This window comes from Cimex lectularius, unplaced genomic scaffold (genome assembly GCF_000648675.2).
Source record: "Cimex lectularius strain Harlan isolate CLEC.00 unplaced genomic scaffold, Clec_2.1 scaffold115, whole genome shotgun sequence".
Classification (NCBI taxonomy): domain Eukaryota; kingdom Metazoa; phylum Arthropoda; class Insecta; order Hemiptera; family Cimicidae; genus Cimex; species Cimex lectularius.
The window spans coordinates 422214-443227 of record NW_019392707.1 but is presented as its reverse complement, the minus strand read 5'-3'; the positions used below and the strand labels follow the sequence as shown (position 1 = coordinate 443227).

The window sequence follows — 21014 nt, the reverse complement described above, 5'->3', positions numbered from 1 at the left end:
ATCATACAGTCAGTTCCTATTTTTAAGAATGGGTGTCTGACCAGGGACCATTACTAGGAAGTAGGAAACGGGGTGGGTTAATGAATCCTATTATAGACCATAAATCAGGCTTTCAAATAATTTTGGTATAACAACGGTGTTTTATTGATGCTTTCGCTTTAATGAACCTCATTTTATTAATTTATCCAACATTCCATGTAGTTTTTATTTTTCTGTTCACCGACCTGTCAGAGATGACGATGTTTTATTTATTGTTGTGAAAAAGGGTCGAGATGACGCGTCGGCCGATTTGAATCGGATTTGGATAACGTCAAAACTTAAAAGCTCCCTCCTCTTCTGTTAGGTGTTACCTTTCAGATGGTACTTGCAGTACCGTATCTTCTACTTTGTTGACGGAAGTGATCTGTGAAAGTCAACTTTTCTATTTGTTTGAAAAGGATTTCGACTGTTTTTATCAAAAGACAACGCGATAGCCGTCCTCGCGTAGATTGACAGCGGTTTAGCGTTTGTTGTCGGCTTAATTTTCCTTTGACTTTTGACACGCTTAGTTATGTGGAGCCCGACACACGTCCAAGTCACTGGTAGAAAGCTTTTATTTATTTCATATTATTATTTATACAAATTAATCATTGTTAATTTTAATATTATCTCGTTCGTTTTCAGTTCAAAAGGCCCGGGGGTTGATTCACAAAGGAAAAAACGGTATGTCGTTTCGTTATGTCACTACATAAACAGTAAAAAAAAGAATGAACTTTGCCTAAAATATCAGCTCCAATTGCTTACTTTTTGTAGTGCGTCTCACAAAAGTAACCGGAAATCTCGCTGTTTTTCTTTAAAATATTACGTTTCACTATTAGAGCTACCTAATTTTTTTATTTCATGTTATATTTAAAACATGACCTTATTACAAGCTAAATTTTTGAAAATTATTTTTAAAACGATTAGAATCAATAAATTAATTATGGAAAATTAAATGTGGATCCAATCAACAGGTGACAGAAGTAATGCAATCCGAGTTTGTTTTCTGATTTTCATTCACTTTTCTCGTATTGCAATAATCCCAGTCTATATTTCTTGTTTATCACTTGATGGGCATAATTATATGAATAATAAAAATAGGAGGTATTTTATGGTTAAAATATTTTAACATTTAAGGTGATTTTATTTAGTTATTACTACGGGTAAATATTTCCAGCTACAAGTTCTGTTAGAGTTTAAACTATACATAAGCAACAATGAATAATTGAGCCATAAATAATAATAATATAATATGGACATATTCAACATAACATATAATCTATTACAAACATATACACTTAAAAAATTTAATACAAAAAACATCTCCATCGATCCTGTAAATAAAATTTCTACAAACCCAACAATTTACTTTACGCAAGATGCTTTAGATTATTCTTGTATGTTTTAATACCAATATTAACAGTTACATGTGTAATAATTTTCTTGAAACAAAAACAAATATTTATAGTAAACAACTAAATATAGTAATCCAGATGCTCTGGAAATGTAATATAGACAGATGTAATAACGAGTAATTATGTTAATCATTATAATGTAAACTTAAATAATGTACAAATGTTATAAAATGTATCTGAGATGTTGATGAATATTTTTATAAATTGTAAATGTTAATTGATTTATACCTTCAAAAAAGCTCTAAGTTGAGGAGGGATCAGGGAGGTGTTACATCAAATTTATTTCTGTAAGCAAGCAATAAGTGTAAGCATTATTAAGTCGCACTTTCTCCCCCTCCAGTAACATTTGTAAATTATAAAAGATTAGTTGCATAGAGACATCAATATCATTATCATATATAAATATATTAACTTCTTCTTTCTATGTATTCACTACCTTATTTGACCCCTATAAGGAGGTGACATGGAGCAATAATTATTTATTTATTATATAGATGGGCAAGAAGTCCATTTACAAAGATAACAACTATAACAATTCTAAAGTTATAAAAATACCAAGGCAAATAATTTTCTTATAAAAAAATATATATTAATAACCCATTTACGTTTTAGTGGTCAATAGACCAAGTTACTTCTTTCAATTTATTATTCTTTCTATGTAAGGTCTTGATTGAGATAAAAACGTCAGCATCACGAGCGGGATTTGAACCCACGACCTTTGCCTCAATACGCTGCTTCTCCATCACTTGAGCTATCTTGACTTCGATCCTCTCGGACACCAACTCTCCACTCAACCTACAACCATTCAAATTTTCCTCTTTTTGCCACTTTCAAATTAACACAAACTTATGTACATTTAACATATAAATGACACAAACATATATACATTTAACGTATGTAACATAACCATATTAAAAAAGTGTATTTCTTTATAAGAAGAGAGATTTAAAAAAATGATTTATTATACAATTGTATAGTCAGAGAAAATATTTTTTTATTGCAAGTTTGTTTGTGTTGAACATATCAATGGTTCATACTACCATTGCCAGTGTATTATTACCTACAGGTAAAATTCTAGAAATGCCAGATTTAAGTAAGTAATTAATTATATTTTTGCATTTGGACTGAAAAAGGGAGGGAATTTCAAGTGTCGTGAGAGCTGACATTGCAAGTGATTAGACTTAACAATTGGAGAGTATAAATTTTGCTATTGATAAGTCTATAGAGTAGAATTGAATCAGTTTGCTCCCTTCTAAAATTTAAAGGAACAGGTTTATAATTAATTATAAGTGATTATAAGAAATATCCACAGAAATAATTTTAAATTTAAAAGCAGCATATCTTCAAAATTTAGTTTGGACTCGTTCAAGTTTGATACAAAGATACGTTTGATGGCGTGACAAGATAGTACTAGGATACTCTAAATGACTATGAATTATGGAAGAAAATAATTTTTTCTTTTAAATATGTTTCTAAAGTGTTGCGTATTTTAAATAACAAATCCTAACAATTTATTAGCTTCATCGATAATATAGGTTACATGCTGGGAAATTCAAGGGCTGAGTGACCAAGGTCTTTAAATGTGGTCACAGTTTGTAGTTGCAATTTGTTACCAAAATAGGATGAAATAACTTTTTTATTACATCTAAAAAATGACATCGCAAAGGATTTATCACAATTAAGTTTAAGTCTTTTGTTTAAGCAACAATCAATACAATTAGAAAAGCAGTTGGAAATATTTTTGTGTCTTTATCATTATTAATTACACGGTACATTTTGACATCATCAGCAAAGAGCAAGAAGTTTATATTCTGAGGGAGAAATTCAGCAACATCATGAATAAAGATCAGAAATAATAAAGGGCCTAAATGAGAACCCTGGGGCACTCCATATTTTTTTGTCGATAAATTTAGACAAAGAATTATTAATTTTTATTTGAAGCTGTCTACCAGCAAATAACTGAAACCAGAACAATGTGGGTCCATGTAAGCCGAGAATATTTTATTTTGATAAAAGTAAATTGAAATTGACGCAATCAAATGCCTTAGTAATGTCTGTGTAAATTACATCAACTTGTTTATTGTGGGCAAAAGCATTTAGTATACAATTTTTAAATAACAGGAGATGTGAGGTGGTTGATTTGTTAGGTTGAAAATCATGTTTAGGTATGATACATTTATTAAAGATAGGGAAATAGAGACAAAAGATCTAATCAGAGTCAATGACATTTTTTAAAACCTATTTTCCATTATTGAACGTGGTCACTTTGATTGGCTCATAATTTATAACCTGGTTATTATATTTGATGAGCACAAAAATGAACTTTAGTCCACAAGTTACTAGTTATGACATTTTCCAATGGTGATTGTGAAAATTTTATGTTTAATGCTGTCTGTGCTATGCTTTATTTATTATGACTTATTAATGAGTTATTATTTACTTATTTGTCTTAATTATATAAATTAAATTAGATACATTTTCTTTCTTGTACAGTACAAAAGTAACTTTTTTCTGATTTATTTTTAACCTGGCATTGAAATTAAAATCCAAATAAAATAGGTGTATGAATACTTATTTGCTAAATTGTTGTGATGACTGTGGGCGTTTATTACACTGCAATGAAATACGATATTTCACTATTTTTATTTTAATAGATGTTTATGCCATAAATGTGCTATGGTTTCGATTTCAGTCTTTCTCATTATTGATTATTTATTCAGTACAAGACATTTCATTGTGGAATTAATGTTTACAGGTACTAACGATGCTTTTGTTACAATTGCCCTGGGTAAAGAAAAATTTCAAACTTCCATTAAAGAAAAGATTGCCGACACTGTTGAATGGCATGAAAAATGTGAATTGTAAGTGTGGTGTACCAAATGTAAATGGTGATATTTTTATTTTTCCTTAAACTTGAAACAATAATTTTTACAGAGTGATACCCAAACAGGGTAACAGGGCAGAAATTGTCCTCACAGCGCTACATCACAATAGAATGGCAGTTGATGAATTTCTCGGCCGAGTCAGCATTCCCCTTGTTGACATGGATATTTATGATAGACCTAAAAATGTGTATGATAATCAATCAATTTTGTTCATAACATAGCTTGTAAAATTACTATGTTCATATTAATTGAAACTGAGTTTGTCCAATGTTGTTATAGGTGGTATAAATTGAAAGACAAGCCAGGTAAAGAAAAGAACAAAGAACGAGGTGAACTAGAAGTAAAAATTGCTTTTATAGTAAAAGCAGGGAGCTTGTCAGACCTCTCTAAAAAAGGAAAGCATAAATCGTCACTTGGGCAACTGTCACAAGCTGCACAATCCTTTGGTAATATATATATCATTTTTTTTTTTTAATTTATTTATTTATTTTAATTCATTCATAATAATGTTCATCACCTTAACTTGCTCTTGTACAAATTAACGGTGTTTTATGATTATGAAATCAGCTAAAATAAAATAAAAAACAATATATTTTTTTTTAAAATTAATTTATTTATTTTAATTCATTCATAATAATGTTCATCACCTTAACTTGCTCTTGTACAAATTAACGGTGTTTTATGATTATGAAATCAGCTAAAATAAAATAAAAAACATGTTATTGTAATACGTCTTTTAATATTTATTTTAAAAATTGTTTTCTTCTATAGGTGGAAGTTTGATTAGCATAAGTAGTCTGGACAAGCGTAAAGGCCTTCGGAACCTGGCAACAAAAATAGGTACTTTTTTTAAATGTGTAATTGACCAGTAATGTCAATAAATTATGCATAATGATGTATACTGATAGGATGAATGGTTAGACTAACAAAGGTGATTTATTGCCAAGCTTTTGATGTTTATAGTGCTATTAAATATGGCGATACTACTGTTGTCCGACTACTGTCTTGCATTCTTGATATTGCCCATATTCACACAATTTTAACTACCAGCTAACCAGAAAAAGTTAGTGTGGTTTTTCAGTTGTTATTGTTTTAATACCGTTAATCAACATATCTATTTACATAGGAGAATTAGGCGTTTACATCATTTAATCCCAAGAGGAAAAAGCATCAGTTCATGAAGAAAAATGTCTTGAACAATTAATATAAATTTTAAAATTTTCTTTTTCATGGCTTCATAAACATAATTCGTGCATGCTTATTGTAAGAATTTTAGCTCAGTACTTGGGCGACTGAGGCGGCTCGTAAAATTTGTACTGTGTGATGATGAAAAGATAAATAAGCACACTGCCCAAAAGTATAAAAAAGTATTCGACCATATACAAAGCATCACCTTTTGTTGGTGAATATTTGCTTTTCGCATTAATAGGACAGTGTTATTTGGTCAGCCATGGTACAATCTCCTGGTTCATTTTTGTTGCACGTGACAATCCAGTCAAAAGTATCTATCATGAAAGCAATGTAAGGGAAATGCTAATAAGCCGCTGAAGCTTGTTACTGTCATCAATTTATGCAGAACCCATTTGTTCAGCTTACGGGTCTTTCCAAGTTGATGTAAGCTAGAGCGAATGGTTTCATCACTTACGTTGAACACTAGCAAGCTCCTGACATGTTTGACTCAAATCAAGTTCAAAACTTTCCCTTAATTTGTCGTCATTCAAGACAAAAGGTCTACGACCATGGTTCATTTTCACTTTCTTTATTCCCAGAAGAAAACTTTTTGAACCACTTTTGGGCAGTGCAAATTTTATGAGTTGCCTCAGCCACCTAAGTACCAAGTTAAAATTAATATAACAAGTACACAAGGATTAGGGGTTTTGAAGCCATGAAAAACAAAATTTTTATAATTTCGTTATAATAAATTATAGTGAACTATTCAAGACACTTTTTCTTTATGAACTGTCGCATAATTCCCTTGATATAATCAATGTAATCTCCTAATCTTCCTATGTAAATAGAATGGTTGATTAACGGTACTAAAACAATAACAAATGAAAAACCGAGCTTTTCTAGTTATGTGGTAATTTAAATTTATTGTGTTATTAAGTGTATCAGTCCTGATGTGATCAATGTAATTGAACAACTGACTTTTGGTAAACGGCTTTTCATCTTCTTTTTACTTAGTAGTATTACCACAGATTGCATCTGGGTTGTTTTGCCGATTTTATAATTTTTATACTTTAATTATTAAATTCTCTAAGAATAGATTTTATTTTGCAGGAAACAAGATAACTAAGTCAAATTTTAAAAAGAAAGATGAGCTCTCAAACATAAATAACGATTTGTCTTCCCAGTCTACAGGAGAACCAGACCCAGGAGTTATTAGTGAAATTGAAAGTGAAGATGACTTCATGGTATTATTAGTTTTAATGTATATATAATTCATTTTATGCATGTAATGCATTTTATTACAATGAAATTAAGTGTATTGACATTATTAGGGAAATGAAAAAATTTTATTTCTCAGGGCTTGTAATGACTACCAGGTTTTATTAAAATAATAGTTTTTTTAAAATTATAGTGTTTAAATCGTAACCTTGGTATGTTATTGATTTTAATCTCTTCCTGTGATGCGTTATGCAATCGGGATTTTTGATATTTTTAAATATAATGTAATGAATACATAATGATATTTTTTATTGATTTGACATGTTTATTGTTTTTTGTTATTCTAGCTTGATGAGTTATCCCAAAAGAGTTCAGGTACATCACTGAATATCTCCTCAAAAACGAGGTCTGTAGAAAATATGTCGACAAACCATGACTTCCTTCCGCCAGCAAAACCACCAAGATTTGTTACTTCAACACTTACATCATCGGTAGAAGAGAAAAAAGGTGAAGAGCAACATTTAAATAAAAGAGGTAAAGATTTTTTTTTAAACTTAAAATTTTACATTTCAATTAATATCTTACAATTAATTAAGGTTTTCAGTTGAGATAAAAAAGTTAATGGCACGAGCGGGATTCGAACCCACGATCTTCGGCTTGATACGCCGCTGCTTTACCACTCGAGCTATCGTGACCTCGATCCACTTGGACACCAACCTCTCCTCAACCACACCTTTTGAATTTTCCCTCCTTTTTGCCATTTTTTAAAATCTTTTTTATCTCAACTGAAAACCTTAATTAATTATAAGATATTAATTGGTCAAGCGGACCACGAAACTAGTGAATTTAATTTCAATTAATATTTAGATATTAATGTGGGAAAAGATACCTACAATATGGAAAGGATCATCATTGGGAGAGAAATGACTCGTACCTCCTCTCCTATCAACACTATTCCAGCTGATGTTTTAAAGCAATATGCAGGAAAAAGTCGAGAAGTGAGTATAAAAGCTTCATTTATAGCATTGTAGTATGAAGTTCCTAATCATCCTGTTATATTTTTGTAAAACGTGAAAAAGTAGTCACTGTTATCTTGGTCTTTCAGCCTTTTTGATGGATTAAGTTTTTTCATTGTTTCTTTTGATCAGTTAATTTTCCTTTACCTTGTATAGTGTTTTTACTCGAACCACCTGCACCAGGGCTTCTCAAATGAAATAGTGGAATCTTCTTTTAATTTCCCTCTAATTTTAGTTATCCAGAATCAAAATCCTTCTGAATTGTTGAGAGCATTGTCACTTTTTATCATAAACCACATAATAAATTCCTATGCTGGTTCTCCAAATCGATAAAGAAACTACGAAATAGGACCATTCTAATAGAATGTCATAATATACGACAGTCACGTTTCCTTAAAATAAATACGATTTACACTACCCCTGTAATCACAGAATCCCAAAAATCCCTCAACTTTTGCAAAGGAGTTATATACTCCCGAGACCTGTCAACAGTGCCCTTAGATGGAATGAAAATGGAATTACAAAACCAAAGAGTAGCCGATGTCTACCGAATATTGATGGGAAAAATATCCCAACTGGAACCCATACATTATTTTTTTAATTTTGGCTAGAGGTTGATTTATTTCTCCCATTGGGAAGTCATTATTCATCACGTCATTTTGCCACTTAATTTGTAATTATTGTCATTGAATTTATTACCTATAATATTAATGTATGTTGTTTCTGACTATTCTAAATTTTTGTTATTTTCTTGATCCAAAATTTTTACATTCAAATGTTTTAATAGTCCTGTTCTTCTGGTTTTTTAAATTGAATTGTGATTGACAGCTACATGTTATATTATAAACTGCATTACATTTCCAAAATTTCTCAATTTATTTTTATATATTCGGAAGGATATATTTTATTTTTAAATACATATGATACAGTTTGGCTTTGTTAATGTTTTTTGTACTCTGAGTGTTTTACCATTACATGTATTAAAAAGTAAAAAGTACATTCATCGTGAATAGTGCTGTCGACTAGATTAACATTGTAGATAAGGTTTTTAAATTATTTTTATGGAATCTAAGGTTCTATTACACTTTTTTGATAGATTTATACTCTATTGTACTTATTATTGACTGGACGGGATGAGAAATACTTTCATATTCTAGCAATGGGTGTTTTAATCGACGTAAAGCATTGGTAGTTTGCTCTATACGTATACACTAGGTAATCAGAAAAGTTCATGCAGTTTTCATTTGTTATTGTTTTAATACCGTTAAAACACATTTCTATTTACATCGGATGAATAGGTGTTTTCATCATGTAATATCAAAAGGATAATGCTCCAGTTCATTAAAAAAAACTGTGTTGAATAGTTCATTGTAAATTTTAATATTTTCTCATGGTTTCAAAACCCATGATTCGTGCACACTTGTTGTACGAATTTAAGCGCATGGGTACAACGAGACAGCTCGGAAAATTTGCACGGCAATGAAAAAATAAGTGAGTGCATTGCCCAAAATTGGTTCAAAAAGTTTACTTCCGGGATGAGGAAGTGTAATAATAATAAAGCGTTTTTTATTCTTTTGGAAGAACACAATTGTTTAAAAACAGTTATAGTTAAAATAATTATTTTATTGTAGTAATTATTAAATTTGACACTGCTATGCATTGGCCTAAGATTATGCAGTGAAAACTTGGGAATAAACCCCAGAATGGCATGTTGGTTATGCACCGCAATGGTCAAACTTTTGATCACATATGAAGCTTTAGTATGGTGGCCAGAAATACTAACACAGAGACACAACGATAACAGTTTTTGACAAAACAAGAGGAAAACTCAACTTTCCAAGTGATTATTGATAACAGAGATCTTTAAAAGAGAGGCAATCCAATATTTAAAGAAGAGGCCATAATATGGTACACGGATGAACCATTATGATCATACAGAGAGTAGGCATAGGGTTAAAAGAGCTTAATTATACCCTAGCAAAACAACTTAAGACTAATCTTAATCTTCCAAGCTGATGCTCATTCATCCCAATTCTGTGCATAGGAGTTGATAAATAAAAATATCAATGGTGTCCAGATCTACATACTTTCGAAGAGTCAGGCAACTTACAAAGTGACTAAATGTGTACGCTTTTAGCTCCAAACTAGTGCTTAAGTTGCCTATTTGCTGTATGAAAACTCAACTTGGTGATTTTAAAGTGCGTTCTGGGATATGAAAGTATAGAAGAAAATGAACAAATAGGCTGACCAACGAGCCAAATAAGGGCAACACTTTTGAAAGCCCCAAGCTGAGGAAGTGTAGCACATAATAGAACGGCAAACGGCCAAAAACAACTTGTATTTCTGAAAACTGGGATGAGAGCAATGAAAATAGATTTAGACCAAATTGAATTTGTCACATATTTTGCAGTGTGAATCTTCCGTTTGAGATGGGCATTGATGAGAGTTGTGAAAATTAAGCCCATTATTTATACTCATTAATTATTTCAATGCGAGAACCTTTAAAATACCAGCACTCATTAGCCGTAAGCCTGCCTCTCCTATGAAAAACCATAATTTTGGATTTTTTCAGGTTGACTGGAAGGAATTACTATAGTTGGTTACTAAGGATTTTTTTTTGCAGAGTGAGTCTGTCAAAATTACAGTAATGCCCAATTACAATATAAAAGAATCTTTATTGCAGTATTTTCATAACAAATTCAAGGCATTCAGAGAGATTGTTGATAAAAAGTGAACATAATAACGGGCTCAGGATACAACCCTATCTAACGTCATACCCCCACCTTAAAATAACTAGAAATCCCTTCAGTACCCACAACTGTAGAGCTGGAATGTGCAAGTGATACGAAATTTTACTGAAAAACCAAGGTTGCTGAGTATAGGTAGCATATCTGCATTTCTATGAACCCAATCAGTGGCAGCCTTGAGATCTAGAAAGAAATCAGACGTTTTTATTTTTATTTAGATGGAGATTAATAATATCAATTAGGGTGAAGATATCAATTGTTGAACATCCTGTCCTGAAATCTGCCTGGAACTCACTTAAAAGGCTATTGCTTTTGACAAACTCCTCAAAGGGACTAACATCAGTACCACTAGCAAATAAAATATAACAGACAAACTTTATAAATAATGCAATAAAAAACAGCGTTTAACAGTGTCTACAAAATAGGTACTAAATTAATTGCCTTTAAAAAAAAATGTAAATAATACACGATACAATAACTATGCTGCACAAAACTATCGCTGACCCTTTTTTGTATGTAATTATGATATTAAAGCCTATGTCAATACATTTAGCATGAGGAAACATATTAACACACAAACTGACAAGGGAGTTTGAATCGAAGATTTGTAAAATAAACATTGTCTGAGAGCCGTTCCTTTTAGGTGAGGTATAAATCTGAAATGAAATGCTGAGGAAATTCATATTTCAGTGGTTGAATAGTTACTTATTAGAAATTAGGTAAACTGTTTATAATTAAACACGCAGTGGAGAAAATTGACACAATTTCTATCACTGAATTCGGTTAGTTTGTTAACTAATGAACGACGGCCTTGTGTGACCTAAAAAATTTGCATGCAACCCACCCTTTTAATGTTAATGAACATATAATAGAGACCCAACGAAATAAAAATAACACAAAGTTACCACTGATGTTGGTGAAATGTCGAAACGTATTTCACTGACATCTAAACCTTTGAGTGAGTATGCAGGCCCATTAAAGTTGGCAATTTCTCTCAATTTAACATGTAATGATAGTGTTTTAATTTTATTTTTAATTTATTATTATTATGTATTATTATTATGTATTATTATTATTTTTAGGACTTGATTCAAATTATACATGATCTTCAGACAAAATTATCTAAAGAAATGAAAAGGCAAAAAGATTTAGAAGACTACCTGGACCAACTTCTCCTGAAAGTAATGGAAACATCTCCCAGAATTCTTCAAAACCCTTATATGAAAAAGGGCAAAGTATAGCATCATGTTTCCATTTATAATTATATTAGACTTTTTAAAATTAACAAATAAGCATAAAAGTGTTGTATGCAATATACCTCTCGTAGTAGGTTTAACATTCTAAAAACGTCCACATCAAGTGTCAATTAAATTGCAAATAGAAATATCAACATATTTTTAAAACATACATATAAATATCAACATTTTTATTTTTATTAATCTACAAACGCCAATTTGGACAAATTAATTTACAATAAGATATACAAGCTTTATTTGTATTATCAATTGTTATACTTTTTATTTAATTTTTTTTTAATTATTAAGAGCATATATACAAGCAAAGTGCTTTTGTGAAAAAAAATTGTAAATATGTCCAAAGTGGGAGATAATATGATAAGAAAAACGAGAACCTATTTAATAGGTTGATTGATTATAATAGCAAGTGCAAACCAAAATTCACAGGGTACAGGTGACAAATAATTACTATGTAGTTACATGATGTATGCTACTAAGTCATTATAATCTTTTTTTAAGAAAATCATAGTTATACAATTATAGTTTTCAAATTTGCCCAAGTTGCAACAGTAATTAATAGTTTTATGACATATGTTAGATACACATGGAATTAGGATATTATTAGGACTTATTTATTTATTTATTATAAATATTTATGGAATGTTATAACTTGTAATCGTGCCTCTTTTATTTAAGGGGCCATGTTACCAATTGGAAAAATTAAAAATGATAACTGTAATACTAATAATTCTGAAAATGACACATGTTTTTTCGCTTGTTCAGAATGTAATATTGAATAAATAAATTATTTTGGTTAATGTTGAAATAACGAACTATTTTTGAAAGTTATTAAAAGTTGAATTAAATAAAGATATATCGATTTGTAATTTAAGATATTAATAGTTAAATTACTTACATTTAATATAAATATATTTTTTCAAAAGTATAATTTATGTTGTTATATCCATTAGATTTTTGGCAATGCAAAATGATATAAAAATTAAAATTTGTTTTGTGAAATGTCATGCTTCCATGGAACTGTGATTGGTTAATAGTCGTAGTTAACTATTTTTCTATTCTACCTGTGATACAAATTACAGACCATTTAATTTTTAAACAAATTCCACCCATTTATAAGTGAGTAGAATCATTTAAGCCATTTTTTCCCATTTTGTATAACTACTTATTCTTGAAACAACAAATTTTCTTTCTGTATAACAATCTATTGCATAAGGACATACTTGCTCTGTGATTCTTAGCCGTCATGTTTATGCAACTTTCTTTTGTTATAAGAATAAAAATTGTTACTTTTGTTAAATTATTTGTGGTATCATTTTGTAATTGCAGTAAACACAGTATATTCTAGCTTGACAGTTTTAAACAAACTAGGTTAATACACACTATATTGTATAAATATATACATAGTGCAATTTTAATTCTTATTGTAATACAATTATTTGTACTAATTTATTTTTAAGTGTTAATGTTTTTCAATAAGTATTTATTACACTGTTTTTAATTTTATATATATATGTGTGTGTGTGTGTGTGTGTGTGTTTGTGTAAAAATGTTTTCATATAGAACTGATGTAAAAACACAAAAAGATGAAAGACTTGTATATAAACAAAAACAATTAAGTCCCCTTTCAAATTTTAATATATTTATTTTATTCTTTATGTGTATAAACTTTTACCCTTATTATTTTTTAAGCAAACGTCAATTAGCTGTGACAAAGATATACAGTGCTCTCTCTCTCCCCCAATCCGAACTTCAGTATTCCTAATATTGGAGTTCAAATTCAACATGCTAATTTTAACACATTCGTTATAGCACTGATTTTTAAATGCTCCCCTGAGATACGTAAAAATTGATTATTTCCTTTTAAATCGTAAAAAAAAATTCAAAATGAAAAAAAATGGTGTTCACAGAAATTTTGACAAAGTTGATGAAGGCCTGCGACATCGATTCAATTCAAAAATACCCTCAACATCCTACAACAAGCTTCAAAAGCGAGGGTTCTCTAGAATAGGTGCGTTGTTCTGGAAGATGTCCATATATGGGAGGAGTTAAGTGTATCAATCGAGAACAAAGGTAACATACAAACATTACTTGTTGGGAAGGGGGAGGGAGAGAGAGAAAAGGAGTGAGTGAGAGATAGTGAATGGGGTGAGTGTAGAAAAGAAAAAGAACATAGAGAGTGAAGGAGTGAGTGAGAGAGGAAAAGAAGCGAGATTGTGTATGATTTAGTGAGTGAGGAGAGAGAGAAAAATATTGAGTGAGAGAAGAAGATAGAGTGAATGAATGAGTGTGCGAAAGAGAGAAAGAAAAGTGAAAAATTGTGTGTGATTTAGTGAGAAAGAGAGAGAGATAGTGAATGAGGGGGAGTGTGGGAGAAAAAGAAGATAGTGTGTGAGTTAGTGAGAGCGAACGACTGACTGAGGAGAAATATTGAATGAAGGAGTATGTGAGAAACAAAGGAAGAGAAAGAGGAAGTGAGTTGAGAAAGTGTGAGTGAGAGATATACCTAACATATTTTTTCATAGTTGAATCTTTTATTTCTTATTTCGTGTTTTAAATTTATTTTATATTGTTTTGTAATTTGAATAGTCCTTATCAGTTTTACTTCTTTTATATAGTCTAGTCTCTAGTCTTATCTCTTTTCTTTTCTTAATTTTATAAGATTTTGTGTCATCCAAGGTGCGGGTTTCTTTGTTATTCTCACTTTATTTAATAATGCACAAATATCTGGTGTGGTTTGCGGCACTAGCGCAATGAGTTGTGGGTGCTCTGAGCGAATAGTGAGTGAGTACTGAGCTACTCCTCTCTAGCCTGTCAAGCCTTTAGCTAGGGTGCGTCTGGTTGCTCGGCCTGACGGGTAAGTGCCCATCACTTTCTGCTAACTGTATGAGATTGTTAAGAAAAGCACAACAATACAGGTACAACATTCAAGTCCCTTATTGAACTATGGTTTAAATAAGGCTGAATTCATTAAACAATCCCCGACATATTTCATCACTTATCCCCTAATTCTTACTCAATTAAACACAAATCAATTCATGGACGAATCTCTAACCCTGAACGTCAACTCTTGGCCAACCCCTCGTTGACTTCTGGCCAACTCCTACTGACTCCTCTTTGACTCTTGGCCAACTCCTTGTCGACTCTTACTGACTAATGGCTGACTCCTCATCGACTCTTACCGACTTCTGGCTGACTCCTGGCCGACTCCTACTGCCCGCATCAGCTCTGTTGCGACTGTCTCTTCTCTCCGCCAGCCTTCTCGACTGCCTCCTAATTCTTTTGGGATAGTATTTAACTCAATCAGTCCAGGTGGAGGTGGGGAGTGGGGAACTCTTCAAGCTAAGAAAACACTGTTATGATTCCCATTTTTCTTCCCTAGTTTGTTGAGCTTTTCCGAGCATTAGCTAATGAATCCTAGGGGTTGAGTAATAAGGCCACTTGGCATCGTAAGAGTAAATATTTCCATGGCGATATCCCCTGACCCATATTTCTCAATCGTGAACACCCAGGTGTTATTATTTCATTAGATTTATTTAGCTGTGTCTGGGGTGAGACTTACTTTTTGGAATCTTCACATTTAGTAATTTCACATGTTAGTAAACTTACTTTTTATTTACATTTTCATATATTTCTTTAAATTTATTATTGCTTACATTTTTAATAACATATTCATATTTTATTTTTTAAACTTTATGATTTTTCTTATTTTTAATCAATTATTTTCAGTGTTTAAATTTAAGATACAGTAAATTATATCACGTCAAAATATCTCTGAGTCACTAAACTGGCCATTATGAATTATTAATTCCTGATTATTCACAATTATTACATCTAGTGTATAGTATTTAGTGACTGTTAATTAATGATTATTTGGAGATCAAGAGATGCAGTCTGGTGTGATGTAGGTTTAGAAAAATTTTTTCTTTATCTTGCCAATGTTTCGATCTTTATTGAGATTATCTTCAGGGTCTGGGATTTATAAACATTGTTTAAAATATAAAAATACATATAAATAAGATATGACTATGAATTTATAAATTATGTACACAATATAGAAATTTTTGGTGTAATCGAAGTTTATTTGGAGATCGTGAAGTGTGGTCTGGTGTGATGTAGGTTTCAGAAAAACATTTTCTTTATCGTGCCAATGTTTCGATCTTTATTGAGATCATCTTCAGGGCCTGGGATTTATAAACATTGTTTGAATTTTACAAATACATGTAGGATGTGAAAAAATGAATTTATACAATGCTAGAAAATTTTAGTTTAAAAAAATTATACATTGCTAGAAAATTTTATATTAAAAAATTATACAGTGATAGAAAATTTTGGATTAAAAAAATGAATTTATACAATGCTAGAAAAGTTTAGATTAAAAAGAGAATGAATTTATACAATGCTAGAAAATTTTAGATTAAAAAAATGAATTTATACAATGCTACAAAAGTTTAGATTACAAAAAGAATGAATTTATACAATGCTAGAAAATTTTAGATTTAAAAAAATGAATTTATACAATGCTAGAAATTTTTTTTAGATTCGATCAAAGTATTGTACTCACTCAAAGTGTTTGTTTTCCTTGTAGATGTCATTCTTGTGTGTTGTGTTGAGTGTGCCAGTGAGATGTTGCTGTTTTATGTACATACATTGGATTTTGAAGGGGTGGGAAGGAAGTCGGGATAGAAAGACATTTTTATACGAGGAGTCTGCTTCTTTGAGGCGAAAGGAGCTGACAATAGGAAAAAACGTGGGTAATGGTTCGGCCTGATTATCCTTTCAGGATTATGTAGATGGGGATAATTTGGGAAAGGAAAGCCAAATTGTTGAAGAATTAGACTAAGTAGAAATGTGTGATGTGTGGAATGTGATGATTGTTTTATATGTTACATGTTTTGTGTGATGTGATGATGATATATGTATGTTATCGACATTCCCCCAGGTCCTGAAGATGATCTCGAAAGTGTTTTTCAACTTAGTCACACCAGACCGCACCTCACGATGTCCAAATAATCATTGGCTAACGGTCACTAAACACCATACATTTAATCAAAGTATTTGTACACACTCAAAGTGTGTGTTTTCTCTGTAGATGTGTCATGTTGAGAGTATTAGTGAAATTAATGTTTATTTGTTTGTATATGTTTGATTTTGAAGGAGTGGGAAAGGAAGTAGGGATAGAAATTAATTTTTCTATGAGGAGTTGGCTTCTTTGAGGTGAAAGGGACCGACAATGGAAAAAAAAAGATATGGTTGTGGATCTAGACTATGAAGAATTATTTGACGTGTAGAGTAATGAGTGTAATGATTGTTGTATATGTTGTATTTATATTTTGTGTGTTATATGTAAATTATTGATATTGAATGATATTTTCACTTACGATTAAACCTAAAATTTGTATGCTGTGTACATCATCATATAAATTCATAGTCGTATCTTTGTATAATGTAAACAATGTTTATAAATCCCAGGCCCTGAAGATCATCTCAATAAAATTCAAAACGTTAGCACAATATTCTAAACCTACAATCACACCAAGCCACATCTCACAATTGATAAATAATAGTTTTTATAAGTTTTTTGCTTTGTCGTTTATAAAATTTAGTGTAATTTTTAGTCTAATTCAAGTTAAAATTACCAATCATAATCGCATTTTTACTTTTAATTATAAATTTCACTGATTTCAAATAATTTGTCTATTCCTGTAGCTTTAGGTGGTCTGTATGTTACACACATTATAGTTGAGAAATTAGTTGAATACACCATTCCTATAACGTATCAACCTTTTTTTCATAGGCATTAGGTGATGAAAGCTAAACTACAAAATTTAATTTATTTTTTATGTACAAAGCTACACCACCCCCTTCTTTATTTATTCAGTCATGAAAATGGAGGGTATAGTGTAGTAATTGCAAACTGTTTGATAGTTTATGTGGTTCTGTAAAAATTTAATTCGGATAAACAAATTTGAAATTTGCATGTATGATAAATTATGGTCATTGATCATCATTTAATGTAATGTAAAGAGAGAGAAAACAACAAAGTAACAACAGATTGTGTAAAGTTTTTTGAACAATGTTTATATTATTAGAATTTGGCTATATCATTGTTTGATTTTATGTTTATTGCCTGGGAATTTTCTTCTTTTTTTTTTAATACAACTTTTACCATTTTTATAACACAAATATTTATAATTTTTTTCATTCTTTACAAATACAAACATCTCTCATTAACTTTCTGTTATAATATGACAGTGACTGACTAATATATAATCTAATATCATATGATTTGTTTCTCCTATAATATCACTATAATAAGTCTATTTTTTTTTAATATTTAAGAATATCGTTTTTACCTAGTGTTTTGAAAAAAAAAACTTCCAGGATTATTAGTTATGCTGTTTTTTTAATCGATAACAACTGTTTATATCATTGAGTGATATTTTCTGTCCTATTACAACACCTATTTTTGTCATAGTTTAATCAAATTTTCATCTTTCTTTTCAGAAAGTTGTTATATTTCAATTTGATTGTGTAATATTATATATATATTTTTTCAGTTAAAAGTTCTATAGTTTTANCCCCCCCCTCTCCCCCCTATTCACGAAGTAATGTTTCATATGTTACCTTTGTTCTGGAATGACACACTAAACTAAACCTCCCCCCCCCATATACGGATTGTTCCAGAACAACGCACCTCTTCTAGAGAACCCTTGCTTTTGAAGCTTGCTGTAGGGTGTGAGGGTATTTTTGGAATTGAATCAGTGACATGTCTTTACTTTTTGCTCTTTAGTATCGCTTTGTCAACATTAATGTGAAGACCGTTTTTCGATTTGACCTTTCGAAATTTTTTTCCGATTAAAAGAATATACACACACACATGTACAGTAACAATTGTTTATAAGAACATCCAAGGGACCGTCTGAACTTTGTTCTTACGCCCGATAGTTGCTATATCCGGTAATCAATTTTTTTCTGTTTAATTATTGATCAATTTTTTGAAAGTTGAAGGCTCTTTCAGTCATTCCTCTGGAACTACTTTTAAGGGGTTGAAATTAGTAATCCCATTTAGTAACAAGTTAGGAACTAAAAAGCGTTTGCGAATTTCAAGCCCTGTTTAATTATCATTGTTTAGGTTTTAAGATTAATCACACACCTTACTAGATGGGTGAAGACCTACTTGGAGGGGAGGATGGTCAATATGTGCTTAGGTGGTAGCACTCTTAGAATTAATGTCCACAGGGAGGCTGTTTGTCACCTCTTTTATGGCTAATTACAGTAAACAGCTTAATAGAACTTCTGAATAATTCAGGCAATTACAGTCAATTATTTTCAGATGATGGTACTATAATGCTCACGGGTAGAGATCCCCTGACTCTTTCACTACTGATGGAAAACGCCATGAGATTACTTTAGAGGTGATGTTGTGACAAAGGTTTATCAATTAATCCTGCTAAACTAGAATTGATAATGTTTAGCACGAGAAGAACATTAGGTAATTTTAAAAACCCTAAATTTCAGGGCATAGAATTAAAGTTAGTGGATTCAATCAAATTCCTTGGTGTGACACTCGACAGGAAACTTGATTGGAAAGGTCATATTAATAACATATATAGGAAAGGCACCATATAAATGGTACAATGTAGGAGAATTGTCGGTAAAACATGGGGCATCAAACCATAGGTAGCCAAATGGCTATATACTGCAATTATTTTACCTAGATTCTTTTTTGCAGCTTTAGTGTGGTGGAAAGGTCTAGAAAATAAAGGGAATAGTAATAAATTAAGGTCATTTCAAAGACTAGGCTGTTTGATGATGACAGGTGCATTTTCGACTACACCCACCCTAGCACTTGAAATCATAACCAATACCACACCACTTCACATTGAGGTTAAGGTCAGAGAACTAATCAGCTGCTACAGATTAATTCGCGAGGGCAGCTGGAATCATAAGTGCAATAACATAGGTCACTTGAAAATCTCTCAACTATTGAGTAAGGTTAACGGTCAATTATTAAGTGTTAGTGATAAAAAGATTAAATCCCCTTCGGGGAAAAAGCACTATCAGGTAGTCACCCCTTGTGATTATGATTATAGTCTGGATGATGACCATCGTAGCATAGGCTGCTACACAGATGGTTCACTTATCAAAGGTAGAGGGAGTGGTGCAGGAATCTACATACCAAAATTAGGAATAAGCATCTCCTCCCCTCTTGGCAATAACACCTCTGTTTTTCAGACGGAAATCTGGGCCATCAATGTGTGTTGTAGAACACTGATGGAAAATAAAATTATGGGAAAAGATATTAAAATCTTTTCTGACAGTCAGGCTAGTCTTAGGGCATTACAAAAAGATTTGTCAACCTCACGACTAGTGGAGGAAACTATAGATCTTATCAATAGGATCTCTTTNAAACAAAAAGATTAATCACAAAAATTTTATTTACTGCAAAACTGAAAAATAGTCTGTAATATTTGTTTGTTTATTTTTTTATGAATATAAAAAAGCATTTTCTGTAATGGTGACAAGTTCTTTCACTGTCATTTTCATAGATTCCTCTGCAAAATTGTCATTACATGTTAAAAATTTATTTACCACATTTATAGCTGAGAACATTTCCTTCAAAGTGGGGCACGAAAACTCGCTTGAATCATCTGACATTGTCTTCTTCTAAATCATTTTCTTCTGCTTTGACCCCTGTTACAATTTCTTTGTCTGTGATGATTCCATTGGTAGTAAGACTCAAGCCTACGTCTTCATATCCTTGAAGCAAACTGTTTTCAATGGGAAAATCTTGAGCCAGTTTTGAAATGTTTATTTTCTGCTGTGTGCTGTTATTTTCTCATGAAGTTCTTACAAAAGGTTTGTTTTCTCAGAAATACAATAACTTTAGGTCACTAAAAGCAATATGTTCTTACTAACGATGTTCTTATAAGCAGATATTTTTTTATACATTAAGTTGCATTAAAGCTGGCCGGGAACTAGAAATTTCGTTCTTATAATTGATATGTTTTTACAACCGGTGTTCATTTAAACGATTTTTACTGTATATATATCAAACTTTTTTCCAGCTCAGATTATTGGAATGTTAGGAGAACAGAAGTTTGGATTAGGGGGAGAGAGCACTGTACATCTTTGTTACAGGTAATTGATGTTCACTTAAAAAATAATAAGTAGAAAGTTTATGCACATAAAGAATAAAATAAATATATTAAATTTTAAAAGGGGGTTTAATTGTTTTTATCCATTTTTCGCCATCCCTTATTACATAGCCTGCCCATTTCCATGATCC

At 31.1% G+C, this 21014-nt stretch overlaps 1 protein-coding gene across 1 annotated transcript; it reads left to right on the top strand.

Annotated features, from left to right (window-relative positions):
* Nucleotides 1-328: 328 nt before the first annotated feature.
* Nucleotides 329-13140, top strand: LOC106666934 (rab11 family-interacting protein 1). Its single transcript, XM_014394487.2, has 10 exons — nt 329-581; nt 664-702; nt 4189-4294; nt 4368-4505; nt 4598-4764; nt 5090-5158; nt 6599-6732; nt 7054-7240; nt 7574-7704; nt 11552-13140. The coding sequence occupies exons 1-10, from the start codon at nt 551-553 to the stop codon at nt 11708-11710; spliced, it is 1161 nt and encodes a 386-aa protein (XP_014249973.1). The 5' UTR covers nt 329-550; the 3' UTR covers nt 11711-13140.
* Nucleotides 13141-21014: the final 7874 nt, after the last annotated feature.